General features: G+C 46.1%; 1 protein-coding gene across 7 annotated transcripts in view; it reads right to left on the reverse strand.

The window, feature by feature from the left end:
• foxp4 (forkhead box P4) overlaps positions 1-15,000 on the reverse strand; it is a 63,629-nt gene that overhangs the window by 4,309 nt on the left and 44,320 nt on the right. For 4 of the 7 annotated variants that reach the window (XM_080785809.1, XM_080785808.1, XM_080785806.1 and 1 more), the window contains exons 9-13: positions 13,767-14,007; positions 12,380-12,456; positions 10,580-10,681; positions 1,762-1,892; positions 182-248 (exon numbers count right to left, since the gene is read on the reverse strand). In XM_080785809.1, the coding sequence (XP_080641935.1) occupies positions 182-248; positions 1,762-1,892; positions 10,580-10,681; positions 12,380-12,456; positions 13,767-14,007 (618 nt within the window). The remainder of the gene's footprint in view (positions 1-181; positions 249-1,761; positions 1,893-10,579; positions 10,682-12,379; positions 12,457-13,766; positions 14,008-15,000) is intronic. The other 3 variants (XM_080785811.1, XM_080785810.1, XM_080785807.1) reach the window with 1 other exon arrangement.

Raw genomic sequence — 15,000 nt, forward strand, 5'->3', positions numbered from 1 at the left:
AACTAAAGACCTGGAGGCGTGATCAATGCCATTTAGGCTATTCTGATTGGCCATAAAGAGCATTGATCACACCTCCAGGTCTTTAGTTATAGTACTCAAGTTATAGGGAATAAGACCTGGTATACTTAAGTCACGCAAAATACAGCCCATAGTGTCCCAAGTGTCCTTGAGCATGTCTTACCTGGTAGCTGGCACTTAGGGACCCAAAGCCCAGGCCCGAAATCATGTTCTTCACCAGAGTAGGACTTCTGCAGAAAGAGAGAGAGAGAGAGAGAGAGAGAGAGAGAGAGAGAGAGAGAGAGAGAGAGAGAGAGAGAGAGAGAGAGATATCAATACATTACAATATAATTATATCCTAAATGGTCTGGGATCTTTTCATATATAGAGGCAAAGGTTGAAACCTAAAGCTGCCCCGTTTTCCTCGACCGTTTGGCTGCACGTATACAGGTTTATAGAATGATCGTACCTAAATGTTTTATATATGTTATCAGATGATTTAACCCATTTTGACGTGAGATCAGATTGAAAAAAAAAGTCTTCTACATCCTGACAGTTTTCTGAAAAAAACCCGATGTTTCCATGTCATTCGTTCTCAAACATTTTCATGTCAAGGACCCCCAAAAATATATTGGCCGCCGACCCCCCAAGAAGCAAAGATTTCAGTTAAAAACGTTCGCTCTGAAAGAAAATATTATGCAAAGATTTGCGCCACATTTTCACGACTTTCGCAAAAATAGCAGACCTATACAAGCTCGCAGCGCGCTTGTAGATCTGCTATGTTTCAATAGCTATATAAAGCATAACATAATCCTATAACACCAAAAGGGGTTCCCGGCCCAGAATGGGTTAATAATAGCAGTCATCAACCCTTGTATCAACAAGAAGAAGAAAACAAAAAATAGAAAAGAAAATACTGGATCTGTGTAAGAGAGAGAGAATATTTGTTTGGAATGTAATTATATATTAAACAAATCGTGATTGGAATCGTATATATCGCGAGTCGAGTGAATCGTTCTATACTGTACACGCCTCATCGCGGGGGATATCTCTTTCCCGTGCTTTAATCCCAGCATGCACGGCTGCGGATCACAGCTTGAGTGCACGTGTGTTTCTTTTAACGACGCGTGTCACCTCAGCCAAACCCCACACAGCGCCGCGCGACAAATCACACAAACATGTTTTGTTACATGTTGAAACCATCCCGACAGTAAACATATGCTAAACACACACACACACACACACACATACACAACAAAGTGTCTGAAGTCTGGCGCGCAGGTGTGTGTGTGTGTGTGTGTGTGTGTGTGTGTGTGTGTGTGTGTGTGTGTGTGTGAGTGCAATTATCCCTGTGTTTTCTCTGGCGCAGAAACAGAACATCTGTTTACACAAGACTAACAAGCTTTTCTCCTCTGCTGCATCACTCACATCTGCTCACTAATGGTGTCGACAAACAGGAAAACACACACGCACACACACACACACACACACACACACACACACACACACACACACACACACACACACACACACAAACCCCCTTTCATTTGACTGCTGAGCGTGCTATGTTGGCCTCTTGGTAATATACTGTATAGTAACAGTAATGGGAGCGTTTATGCAATCATGATGCCTGCCGTCTATGAATTCACACACACACAGACACACCGCCCTCACTGTGTGTGTGTGTGTGTGGGTGTGTGTGTGTGTGTGTGTGTGTGTGTGTGTGTGTGTGCGTGTGTGTGTGTGTGTGTACAGTATACGTACTCCACGTACCCGGTCATCTTTGGGGGTCTCCTCTTCTGGTACTCCACCTCGTCCACGGTCCACACGGCCCCCTTCACGTTCTCCACGCGCACAAAACACTTGTGCAGACTCAGGTTGTGGCGCACGGCGTTCTGCACGGGAACATAGGGAAGAGTTAAAAGTTAAAACCACCGCGTGCGTGCGTGTGCGCGCGCGTGCGTGCGTGGGTGAATGCCACAGCGTCTATCCATGTTCAGGCCCCGGGGTCCCATATTGGCGGTTCTTTGCAAGTTCATGCGACATGTTTTCAGATCTTGTATAAGATCGGGTTTTTTTCCGGGGCAGAGGTTTAGGTGTATATATATAGGGCTGCAGGGGTTAATCAAAACCGTTTTTCATATCAAGACGTCCGTTATCTATTTGGGCTGTTTGATGAGCCACGGATCCACCGTGAGATGTCGTGGCCTCTCGGTCCCCGAAAACAGAGACTATCATGGTGTTATCGAGGCTGTATTGATGTTGGTATACCATTAGGAGAGATATAACAGGCAAAAAATAATAATTCTTCCACATTCTGGAATTGTGGAGACTTACAGTAACTAATGCAAGTGGTTCAACAATAACGTGAATCTCGAGAGTGTATAAACTGAAACCAAATGGACCCCGTATATAAGGGCCCTGCATTTGCTTCCATTTTCCTCCTCGAGGATGTTATACTGATGATGCTTATTATTAAGGCTCTGTTCCATTCAGTGTGAAAGCCGTTCTCTAACCTTTTTAATTTCAAGGGCCCCCATAACTCCCCGTTGAACGTCCGTATGTGGCCGTTTGGAACCCACTCAAGGACAGCAACATATAGCAGCACCCTGACTCTGTTTGACCAGAATGGAACAGAGCCTTCATTAGAGTCATTAAATGTTTGACCAGAATGGAACAGAGCCTTCATTAGAGTCATTAACTGTTTGACCAGAATGCAACAGAGCCTTCATTAGAGTCATTAACTGTTTGACCAGAATGCAACAGAGCCCTCATTAGTGACATTAACTGTTTGACCAGAATGGAACAGAGCCTTCATTACAGTCATTAACTGTTTGACCAGAATGGAACAGAGCCTTCACTAGTGTCATTAACTGTTTGACCAGAATGGAACAGAGCCCTCATTAGTGTCATTAACTGTTTGACCAGAATGGAACAGAGCCCTCATTAGTACAATTTACACTGTTCTGTTTGACCAGAATGGAACAGAGCCCTCATTAGTATCATTAACTGTTTGACCAGAATGGAACAGAGCCCTCATTCGTATCATTAACTGTTTGATCAGAATGGAACAGAGCCTTCATTAGAGTCATTAACTGTTTGACCAGAATGGAACAGAGCCCTCATTAGTACAATTTACACTGTTCTGTTTGACCAGAATGGAACAGAGCCCTCATTAGTATCATTAACTGTTTGACCAGAATGGAACAGAGCCCTCATTCGTATCATTAACTGTTTGATCAGAATGGAACAGAGCCTTCATTAGAGTCATTAACTGTTTGACCAGAATGGAACAGAGCCCTCATTAGTATCATTTACACTAACTGTTTGACCAGAATGGAACAGAGCCTTCATTAGTGTCATTAACTGTTTGACCAGAATGCAACAGAGCCCTCATTAGTATCATTAACTGTTTGACCAGAATGGAACAGAGCCTTCATTAGAGTCATTAAGTGTTTCACCAGAATGGAACAGAGCCCTCATTAGTATCATTAACTGTTTGACCAGAATGGAACAGAGCCTTCATTAGTGTCATTAACTGTTTGACCAGAATGTAACAGAGCCTTCATTAGAGTCATTAACTGTTTGACCAGAATGGAACAGAGCCTTCATTAGTGTCATTAACTGTTTGACCAGAATGCAACAGAGCCCTCATTAGTGACATTAACTGTTTGACCAGAATGGAACAGAGCCCTCATTAGTGTCATTAACTTTTTGACCAGAATGGAACAGAGCCTTCATTAGTGTCATTAACTGTTTGACCGAGCCTTCATTAGTACCATTAACTGTTTGACCAGAATGGAACAGAGCCCTCATTAGTATCCTTAACTGTTTGACCAGAATGGAACAGAGCCCTCATTAGAATCATTAACTGTTTGACCAGAATGGAACAGAGCCTTCATTAGTATCATTAACACTGACTCTGTTTGACCGGAATGGAACAGAGCCTTCATTAGTATCATTAACACTGACTCTGTTTGACCAGAATGGAACAGAGCCTTCATTAGTGTCATTAACTGTTTCACCAGAATGGCACTGAGCCTTCATTAGTATCATCTGTAACACCTGGAGTGGGGAAGGGGCCCAAGTTCTTTCCAAAATGGCGTGTGTGCATAATACAGTATGCCCATTGCCCCTGCAGGCAGATTGAGTCTAGTGTCACTCAATCGTCGTGGGCGTATTGTCAAATAAGAACTGTGTTCCAAAAATAAACAAATGTTCCCAGTGGATTGATTGATTGATTGATGAATACTGACGGCGACAAAATAGCTAATGTTACTGCCGCCGAATTAGTATAAAACCTTCGCCAGAAACAGAGCGCATCAAAAATGAGTGAGCGACTATCGTAAACCAAAGAGAGCAACGGGCGATATCGCACGAAGCGGTTCGTTTATTTATTCGAATCTGGCCTGTTGTTGAAAACTGGAACCGATGGATCACAATTTCTTTGTAAACTTTCCATTGTTTTGTGGAAACGACAGCAGATCTATACATACGTCTGCACGCACACACACACACACGCACGCACGCAGGCACATGCGCACGCACGCACGCACACACACACACACACCATTCCCCAGTGTCAAAACAAGACACACACTATAGCCTATACCACCTCTCCCGTATGGTATACCCATATTCTATCTCAGAATGTTCTTAGCCAGTCGCCATCAGCAGCACGAGTGCGCTCACACACACACACACACACACACACACACACACACACGCACACGCACACACACGCACACACACGTGCATGAAGAAGGTAAGGTGGGCGGCGGGCACACCGCTATCTGCGTCTGCTGGCGGACCCCCCGGGCCCTGGGGGGGGGGGGGGGGGGGGACAGGCAGCGCTCTCCTCTTTTCATCTGCTATTTGTAGTTTGTTCATGCCCAATTTCATTACCAATTTTAATTCGCCTATAATTAAATCCTGCATATTCTCTCTGACACGCCGGTTGTGTAAAGCCGAGAGGGAGAGGAGGAGAGGAGAGAGGACAGGGCCAGGCGCGCATCACTCCTCACACCGTAATTACACACACACACACACACACACACACACACACACACACACACACACACACGCACACGTGCGTAATTACACGAGCCATAATCAGCCGAGGACCCCCCCCCCCCCACTCCTCCCCCTCTCTCCCCTCTAGCTGTGATGCTAAGTTTTGTAAATGAGTCTGACCCCAATCTCCGACCGCCACCCTGACAGAACACACACACACACTGACACACACACACACACACACACTGACACACACACACACACACACACACACACACACAGACAGACGCACGCATTGCTATCTCGCGCCGCGCTATTTGCATTTGTCTCCGTGATGAAAGCCTGCTTCTCTCAGTTAAAACATTAGCAGCCATTTACAGCGGGTCACAGCGCCTGCTGCATGCGCCACTCATCTTCAGCCCCCCCCCCCTTCTGCCCCCCCCCCCCCCACCACCACCACGCCCCCCCCCCCCCCCCCCCACCCACCACCACGTCCCCCACCCCCAGGGGGAGGGGGAGAAGGGGACGGAGGAGGGGATGGGGGGGACGGGGGACCTTGGTGAGGGCGAAGAAAGAATCCAATTTATAAACCGGAACTCAAATAATATAAAAATTACATTCTGCTATAAAACCAGGTAGAATTGAACATAACATTGGAGTCATCTTAGAATCGTCTCGTATATATGAGCGAAAACAAACAAACTGTCTCTGCCGATATTGTCAGAGTCTATAAGAGGTGTCTCTGTATCGTTTTATACGATAGTGAGTCGCTCATATGTTTTTCCGGCCAAAAATGGAACTAATTTGGCGGGCGGTCGCATTATAGCGCATGTTCCTTTTTTTGGAACACAGTTCTTATTTGATGACAAACAAAAGTCTATGGGAATTCAGAACGAGGGGGAAAAAACGCATCCCGGATAGGACTATAGGACTTCAGTGCTCTATTTCCATCTCATCTGTAACAGATTCAACACAGATTGAATCATCACATAATTATTGTACCTTCATGCATCTCCATATTTCAACTTTCTATGACAAGGTAGCGTGTACGTACATTTGCGGGCAGAAAATAAAATAAAAAAGGTGTATATATATCACAACCTTATATAGCCTGATGACCTAAACGTCTAAGAGTTCCCTTTAGTTTAGCGGTTAACATTTCCATGCGGGAGACCAGGGTTTGAATCCCGGGCGTTACACATAATATGGCTGATAAAATAGTCAATCTCAATCGTGTGGGTTAGTGTTATGGTTCCAATCCTGGGTGGATGATGACATTACAAATAACAGCTTAAAAGTGTCCACTATCTTGTCATTCTAAATAGCAAATCAGACTATGAAAAATCCTTTTATAGGAGTCTTGAGGGCTACCTATATACTCCAGTTTTAGGTGATAAGCTGTGTTTGGGTGAGTCCCTTCTCACCGCGGTTCAGTGACGTCATGTTGTAGTTTTAGTAAAAAACAGAGAGATGTGTTTTGGGGTGAGCGGTGAGTCTCTTACCACCGCGGCTCAGTGACGTCATGTTGTAGTTTTAGTAAAAAACAGAGAGATGTGTTTGGGGTGAGCGGTGAGTCTCTTACCGCCGCGGCTCAGTGACGTCATGTTGTAGTTTTAGTAAAAAACAGAGAGATGTGTTTGGGGTGAGCGGTGAGTCTCTTACCGCCGCGGCTCAGTGACGTCATGTTGTAGTTTTAGTAAAAAACAGAGAGATGTGTTTGGGGTGAGCGGTGAGTCTCTTACCGCCGCGGCTCAGTGACGTCATGTTGTAGTTTTAGTAAAAAACAGAGAGATGTGTTTGGGGTGAGCGGTGAGTCTCTTACCGCCGCGGCTCAGTGACGTCATGTTGTAGTTTTAGTAAAAAACAGATAGATGTGTTTGGGGTGAGCCGTGAGTCTCTTACCGCCGCGGCTCAGTGACGTCATGTTGTAGTTTTAGTAAAAAACAGAGAGATGTGTTTGGGGTGAGCGGTGAGTCTCTTACCGCCGCGGCTCAGTGACGTCATGTTGTAGTTTTAGTAAAAAACAGAGAGATGTGTTTGGGGTGAGCCGTGAGTCTCTTACCGCCGCGGTTCAGTGACGTCATGTTGTAGTTTTAGTAAAAAACAGAGAGATGTGTTTTGGGGTGAGCGGTGAGTCTCTTACCACCGCGGCTCAGTGACGTCATGTTGTAGTTTTAGTAACAGAGAGATGTGTTTGGGGTGAGCGGTGAGTCTCTTACCACCACGGCTCAGTGACGTCATGTTGTAGTTTTAGTAAAAAACAGAGAGATGTGTTTGGGGGTGAGCGGTGAGTCTCTTACCGCCGCGGCTCAGTGACGTCATGTTGTAGTTTTAGTAAAAAACAGAGAGATGTGTTTGGGGTGAACGGTGAGTCTCCTCTTACCACCGCGGCTCAGTGACGTCATGTTGTAGTTTTCGGTGGTCGTAAATCACCTAAAAACTAGAGTATGAATAGGTCTTTATCGATACGGCAACATTTCTGCTTTATACCAAGGTGTGCGTCAGTGGTGCATGTGCCCCCTAGCCAAAGAGAACAGCAGATTCCCATACGCGTCCGTAACTCTGAGAGTGTAACAATTGGAACCAAACGCACCCCTATACGCGTCTGTAACTCTGAGAGTGTAACAAATGGACCCAAATGGACCCTTACAGGTCTGTAACTCTGAGAGTGTAACAATTGGAACCAAACAGACCCTTACGCGTCTGTAACTCTGAGAGTGTAACAATTGGAACCAAACAGACCCTTACGCGTCTGTGACTCTGAGAGTGTAACAAAATGGACCCAAACGGACCCTTACAGTTCTGTAACTCTGAGAGTGTAACAATTGGACCCTTACAGGTCTGTAACTCTGAGAGTGTAACAACTGGAACCAAATGAGCCCACACACGTTGAGAAGCATGCAACATATCAGACCTTTTTCAACACTCCCACCCCCCCTCTCTCTCTTTCTCTCTCTCTCTCTCTCTCTGATCAATGACCCCCCCCCCCCTCCTCCTCCTCCGCCCCCCCTCTCATGAAATATAGAGTCTTATTAGAGGACGTACATCTCGGTGGAAGCTATTTAGCTGACTGAGCGTCTGTATAAATACATAAAGGATAGCGAGCGTCACACAGGATTATAGATGGATACACGGGGGCTCTATTTAACCCATTCTGAACGGGAACCCCTTTTGGTGTTATAGCATCATGTCATGCTTTAGCTATTGAAAAATAGCAGATCTACAAGCTCGTAGCGCGCCACCGAGTGGCGCGCTACGAGCTTGTAGGTCTGCTATTTTGACATTTTCTTGCTATTTTGACATTTTTTTAGAATCTGATCTCAGGTCAGAATGGGTTCATCAGACCAGTGTGTGTCCTGCAGTGGAAACCTCGTATTAATCTGATCTCAGGTCAGAATGGGTTAAAGGTCTGTGGCCCCCCGGACCACACGACACCCATTAATAGTTAAATTTCATAAAAGTCAGATGAGGTGGGGTGGGGTGGTGGCAAGGGGGTTTAGAGACCCCCCTGCCCCCCCCTGTCTCATCTATACTCTCTCTCTCTCTCTCTCTCTCTCTCTCTCTCTCTCTCTCTCTCTCTCTCTCTCTCTCTCTCTCTCTCTCTCTCTCTCTCTCTCTCTCTCTCAGGAGGAGCTGACACTCAAACGAGTGTGCGGCTGCCGCTGTAAAAATGGGTCAGCACCTATACGGTATGTGTGCGTGTGTGCGTGCGTGTGTGCGTGCTGTGTGTGTGTGTGTGTGTGTGTGTGTGTGTGTGTGTGTGTGTGTGTGCGCGAGTGTGTGCGTGTGTGTGTGAGTGTGTGTGCGTGTGCGTGTGCGTGTCTGCAGGGCTAAGTGGTGGGGCCCTTTCTCTCTCTCTCTCTGTAGCCTACGTCGTGTCAGATATGAGCAAAATGGCTGAGGGTGTGTGTGTGTGTGTGTGTGTGTGTGTGTGTGTGTGTGTGTGTGTGTGTCTGTGTGTGTGTGTGTGTGTGTGTGTGTGTGTGTGTGTGTGTGTGTGTGTGTGTGTGTGTGTGTGTGTGTGTGTGTGTGCATATGTGTATGTGTGTGTAAGAGAGAGAGAGAGAGAGAGAGAGAGGGAGAGAGAGGGAGAGAGAGAGCAGGTGCATAACATAAATGAAACGAGCTATACTTGTCAAATCACTCAAGTCTCAAGGCGTCGTGAGCTATATCTCATTGTGAAGCCAGGGGGCGTACTGTACTGTACTCTACTGTCTGTCGCACACCGGAAAGAGTCCGTCTACATACAAGCTAACAACACGCCGTGCGACAAGCCGACGGGCGTGTGCAAAAAATAAGTACAGCTCGAGGCTCTCATAGAAGTGTCGAGCAGTGCAGTCGCTATAGAGCCGGAGAGAGAGAGAGCGCTTTTTAACAAACCCAGTGTATAGCCTATAGTTATTTCCAAAAAGCTCAAACAAAAACATGATATAATAATACCAGAGAAGGTTGTGTATACAAATTCTTGGCTTCGACGGTATCTTAGATTAAAGGTTGTATCGATGCGGAAAAACACAACAACACCGTTGCCTTGACGGTTAAGTGACGTTATAACGAGTGTCAACGAGCGTCACCTGGACAGTGAACCGTGCTTTGAAACCGAAGTGACCGGAGTCACTTATACACTGTGACTTATATGACAAGCTCACATTTCATCACACATTTCACAAAACAAACAACATAGAAAAGATATAAAGAAACACAATAACAAACGCTTTGAGAAACCCTAGAGAGAGAGAGAGAGAGAGAGAGAGAGAGAGAGAGAGAGTGTGTGTGGCATAGATGAGCCCACGTACATCTACAGTATATCTGCCCCGCCAGACCGCGGGTGTTCTGCTTGACTCTGAGAGTGTTAAAAAACAACACCGTCCCCAGAGTTAAACCCACACCCAGGGTGCTTCACAGTGCAGATATTATATATGAGTGTTCGTCTAAACTCCCCAAGACGGAACAACGCACACACCAGTGGTGGAAAAGTACAACTAAATTACATTTACTCCAGTACTGTATATACTCAAGTACTTATATCTTGAGGTATTTCCAATTTCCAATACTTTTCTACTACTCCCCCAATACGAGACAAATATTGCACTATTTCTTCCACTATACGTTTATTTGAAAACCTTTAATTATTCAGTTACTTTTTTTATTATCATTACAACAAAACATGAATTAACCAACTTCAGGCCCTATATATATAGATTTCTAGCAAGCCTCGTGAGATCTAGACTATTTTCAAAAGACTATCGTATACATTTGAAAACATTAGTATAGGCTATACTTTTTGTACTACATTTTAGATGCCGACACTTTTTGGCACTTCTAGCTCAAAGTGAATGTTCCGGAAAATTCCGGACATGTCCTTTGTTGACAGAAGCATTCTATATTGCAGTATAAGAACTTTGGAGTAACTTTTGTTTCCACCACTGACGCATAACGACACCGTCCGGGAGCTATAAAAGCGAACACTCACAGCGTCTTACGGTGCATATACAGCAGACAGTACCGGTGTACAGTACTGCGTGCCATATATGCACCGTGTACTGTATGTATGTCTGTGCGCCCTCACCTTCCACGTGGCCGTGTTTCTCCGGAAGTAGGCGAACATTCGCGTAAACCAGTTGTAGATCTCATTGAGAGTCAACTGTCTGTCTGGCGCCTCCAGGATGGCCTGGGTTTGGACAACAAGACAGAGAGGGTAAGGTAAGGTCAGGGGTCATAGGTCAGGTGTTATATATATATATAGGGGAGGTCAAGAAGGTCAAGAGGTGAGAGGTCATATAAGAGATGATATAGGACATGATGATGAGACTATGTATATAGAGAGGGCTGGGCTGGGTGCGGGAAACCCTGTTTTAGTGAGATATTTTTTTGGGGGGGGCTTTTTTGATAGGTTACGGTGATTTGACTGCAGGAAAGGGGGGGGGGGAGACGGGGGGGGTGCTCGGGGACTCGAACCCGCGACACGCCGTCAGGCTTGGTTATACCGGCCCTCGGTTGCCTGTGGACCTGTTTAGACCAGTCATGTGACCTGTACGTCTTTTTTTGCCGTTTTCTCCCAAGTCGTTATGCCAATTACGTTGACTCTGCCACGATTGTGTCAGTGTCCGTCCAACTCACATGCCACGGGTATTTTATAAAGTGAGGTGCCTTATTCGCAAGGGGAAAAAGATTACCCCCACCCCAGGGCTTATAACCGAATGTCAGCTCACGCGTAAGCAATCCTATCGCGGGAGACGATTGCGGACTACCGCCCCCGAGGCAAAAGTGTAAAAAGTAAGTAGAGCTTGTTTTGATTATAGAATCGGAATCTGGGATTAGAATCCGAGATAAAAAAAGGGATGTTCAGCTATATCGCTGAAGTCGACGATTGTGGGGGGAACCTTGTTATACTGACGGATACCGACCGACCACGACTTCCGGTTTATCTCCTATATAGCTAAACGGAGACGTCTGATAGATCGTATATAGCATGGCCGCGATCTCAAACTGAATCAACGTATAAAAACATTCAAAGATGGGAGAGATCTCCATCGTCCATGGCTGCAGTTGGTGTGTGTGTGTGTGCGTGCGTGTGTGTGTGTGTCGATTCCTCCACACGCGCAACATTTCCGTGTCGTCTGAGCTTCCGCCACCGTCGTATCCTTATACTGACTCACCTGCCAGTGAGGAGCCCCCACCGGGAGGACGTAGAGCCTTCGTCCTACTTCCTCCCATCCAGCACTCCTCCCTGCTGACAGGCTCAGCCCCTGCACCCCCCAGCCCGTAGGAGTGACAGTTATCACTGTCCTTCCCCCCGAACACGGGGCCAATTGTGTTCGTATGCACTGCGGTGGATTCGAACCCACAACCGCTGCGGCGGTGCAGTGGTGTGGGGGCGGGCACTGCGCCACACCCGAACACATCTTTAAATAGGTTTCACATCCGGGACGCCATCTGTGTCAATTATTAGCTGTTGTTGCCTTATATATTTCTATACAAATTTTGAAGCCTCAGGTCTAAATGGGTTTAATCGAAAACAATATCGAAAACGATATTTTTGGAACCAATAGCCATAACGTCATCTTTTCTCATTAATGGGTCAATGCAAATCAAGAAGCAGGATTCTTCTTTCTTCCGTTAACCGTTAAATCACAATCGAGGCAAAAAGGTTTGAGATAATGGTGACAGATTTGATTGAAGTTATATCGTCCCCAGCCCTATACAGAGATGAGATGAGATGAGAGGGAAGGAGAGGAGAGGAGATGAGAGGAGATGAAGAGAGGGAAACATGTTGAAGCAGACCATGAGGGAGAAGAAGGAGGTGCTCAGAGGAGGAGGAGTTAGAGGAGGAAGAGGAGGAGCAGCAGAAGGAGGAGGAGGGACTTACGTGGCGTATGAGGGAGGCGTAGGTGAAGGGAGGTCTGACATCAGCATTCTTGTAGAACTCACAGTTCTGAGCCAACTCTGCGGGAGGAGAACACAACCATGTTCAATAATAAAATATGTAAATACTGTGTGTGTGCGTGTGTGTGTGTGTGCGTGCGTGCGTGCGTGCGTGCGTGCGTGCGTGCGTGCGTGCGTGCGTGCGTGCGTGCGTGCGTGCATGTGTCAGTCTCTTCTCCCTTCTGTCACCAAAACTATACGGAATGAACTCCCCATTGCAGTTAGAATTGCAGACTCATTCCCCCAGGGCCCCCATGCAGAATGAAGTTACTAATTTTGCTCTGGAGAGTGTGTAAAGTGGAGCCCGCGTGCCCCCCGCGACCGGACTACGGATAAGCGGTTGTCGAAGATGGATGGATGAACGGGGGGGGGGGTGGATGGACTCACTCCCAATCTTCCGTCGCAGTGCAATAAGGCCAAACCACGCACCAACGTTTCCCCGGAGTTGCCCCGGGAGTTGCTATATCTGTCCAAAAAAACAGTTTTCACTGTCTATACAAAAGCTCCTCTTGAGAGTTGTGTGACGTTATATAGTGTGATCAAGTTATAGCAGGACATTAATTTACGTAGAATTTGTCGACTTCGCTTCGCTTCCTTCCTTCCTTCCTTCCTATATACTTGTTTGGTCAGCTGTTCACGTTCCATTTTCCGCTGACCATATACTTTATAGCAGAACACTAAGACAAATGCTTTTCTTTCTCCGCATGACGTGACACATTTAAAACAAAATATAGGCGTCATTAATCAACGCCGTTCAATTTAGTAAATTATTATTACGATTTTATTATTGTGTGCTGCATTTATTTTTTACAGTATAACCCAGCGAGCTCCAAAAAACCTTTTTTCATGGACCATAGGGTTCACGTTCCGCGGTTCAATTTGTGTATACACTCTCAGAGTTTATAACCCATTCTGGGTCGGAAACCACCTTTTGGTGTTATAGCATCATGCTATATGCTTTAGCTATTGCAAAAATAGCAGATCTACAAGCTTGTAGCATCGCCACCGAGTGGCACGCTTATACGAGCTTGTATATAGGTCTGCTATTATTTGAAATGAAAACGGTTGGTTGAAAATGACCGCTGGAGCCGTAGGTGTTAGCATCATGTGCTTTAGCTATTCCAAAATAGCAGATCTACAAGCTCATAGCATCGCCACCGAGTGGCGCGCTACGAGCTTGTAGGTCTGCTATTTAAAAAAAAAAAAAAAAACGACTGACATTTTTTAAATCTGATCTCAGGTCAGAATGTAACCATCAGACCAGTGTGTTGTCCTGCAGTGGAAACCTTCGTATGAATCTGATCTCAGGTCAGAATGGGTCACATATATACCTGAGGCGATGGGCGTGCAGAACTTGTCGGAGTTGCGCCGGCGTATGGGCCCCACGCCGTGCGGCGTGTGCGTGTTGTGGGAGTGCTGCGGGGTGTGCAGGCTGGACGAGCTGATGACAGACGGGCCCTGGCGCAGGGGGGTGATGGGGGCCGCCGCCGAGGTGGGCGGGTGGGGGAGGCCCTCGGCGTAGAGGCCCTCGCTCTCTCGCTTCAACAGGGAGCCGCTGGACGCCAGGTTCAGCTGGGGGTGGGGGGGGGAGAGAGACACCGAGAGACACACAGAGAGAGAGAGAGAGAGACTGTTTAAATCATCCTGGAATATAAAGCACTTGAACCCACCGAGCGTTCATATGCTATCGACACTTTTCCTGGGCTGTGTGTGCATGCTCCAGTTCCTGTCGATTTGATCCAATGAAAGCCAATGACACTGGTCAGATGACCAATGATATCCAATGAAATCAACAGGAACTGGAGCACACACAGCCCAGGAAAAGTGTGGATAGGTCGGGGTATAGGTATAGTATAGTCTATTTTTGGTCAAGTTTTAGTCAAAGTTTATTTGGTATAAAAATGAAACATTTTCTTCTGTACATGAGACCAAAAAAGGTTTATATAGGCTGAAGCCCAATGGCTTATTTTGCCTATATATGCTTTTCACATCTATAAGCAAACAAAACAAACAAATAAGAGACAAACAAGCAAACAGAAAAAAGGAAAAAGAGAGAGAAAGACACGATAAATAAGACTTTTTTTGATCATCATATTTTATCCTCTTCTTCTGTCAAGTCTTTCTTTCCGTGAGAGTTACTGCAGTGTGAACCCTATAAGAATAGCAGATCTATACAAGCTCACGAGGTCTTGTGCATATATTTTTGGTATTATAGATCTGTTGGTTTATAGTGTATAGTGACTGTAACTTGATGTGGTTAATCTTGGAGACGTTGCGGTGTGTATTTACGAAAGCAAGGAAAGGTCATTAGTCTGTGGCACATTTCGACAGCAACAATTCAGTGCTATATGCGCACGCGCACACGCACACGCACACACACACACACACACACACACACACACACACACACACACACACACACACACACAGAGAACATTTAAAAGCATTAGACAGACACACGGGCGTTGTGATTTAACATTTAAATGCAATTAAAAAGAGTCAACGAAGGCGACGCAGTCAGCGCACACACACACACACACACACACACACACACACACACACACA

Source organism: Protomyctophum bolini (genome assembly GCF_963924005.1).
Source record: "Protomyctophum bolini genome assembly, chromosome: 2".
In the NCBI taxonomy this organism is placed as follows: domain Eukaryota; kingdom Metazoa; phylum Chordata; class Actinopteri; order Myctophiformes; family Myctophidae; genus Protomyctophum; species Protomyctophum bolini.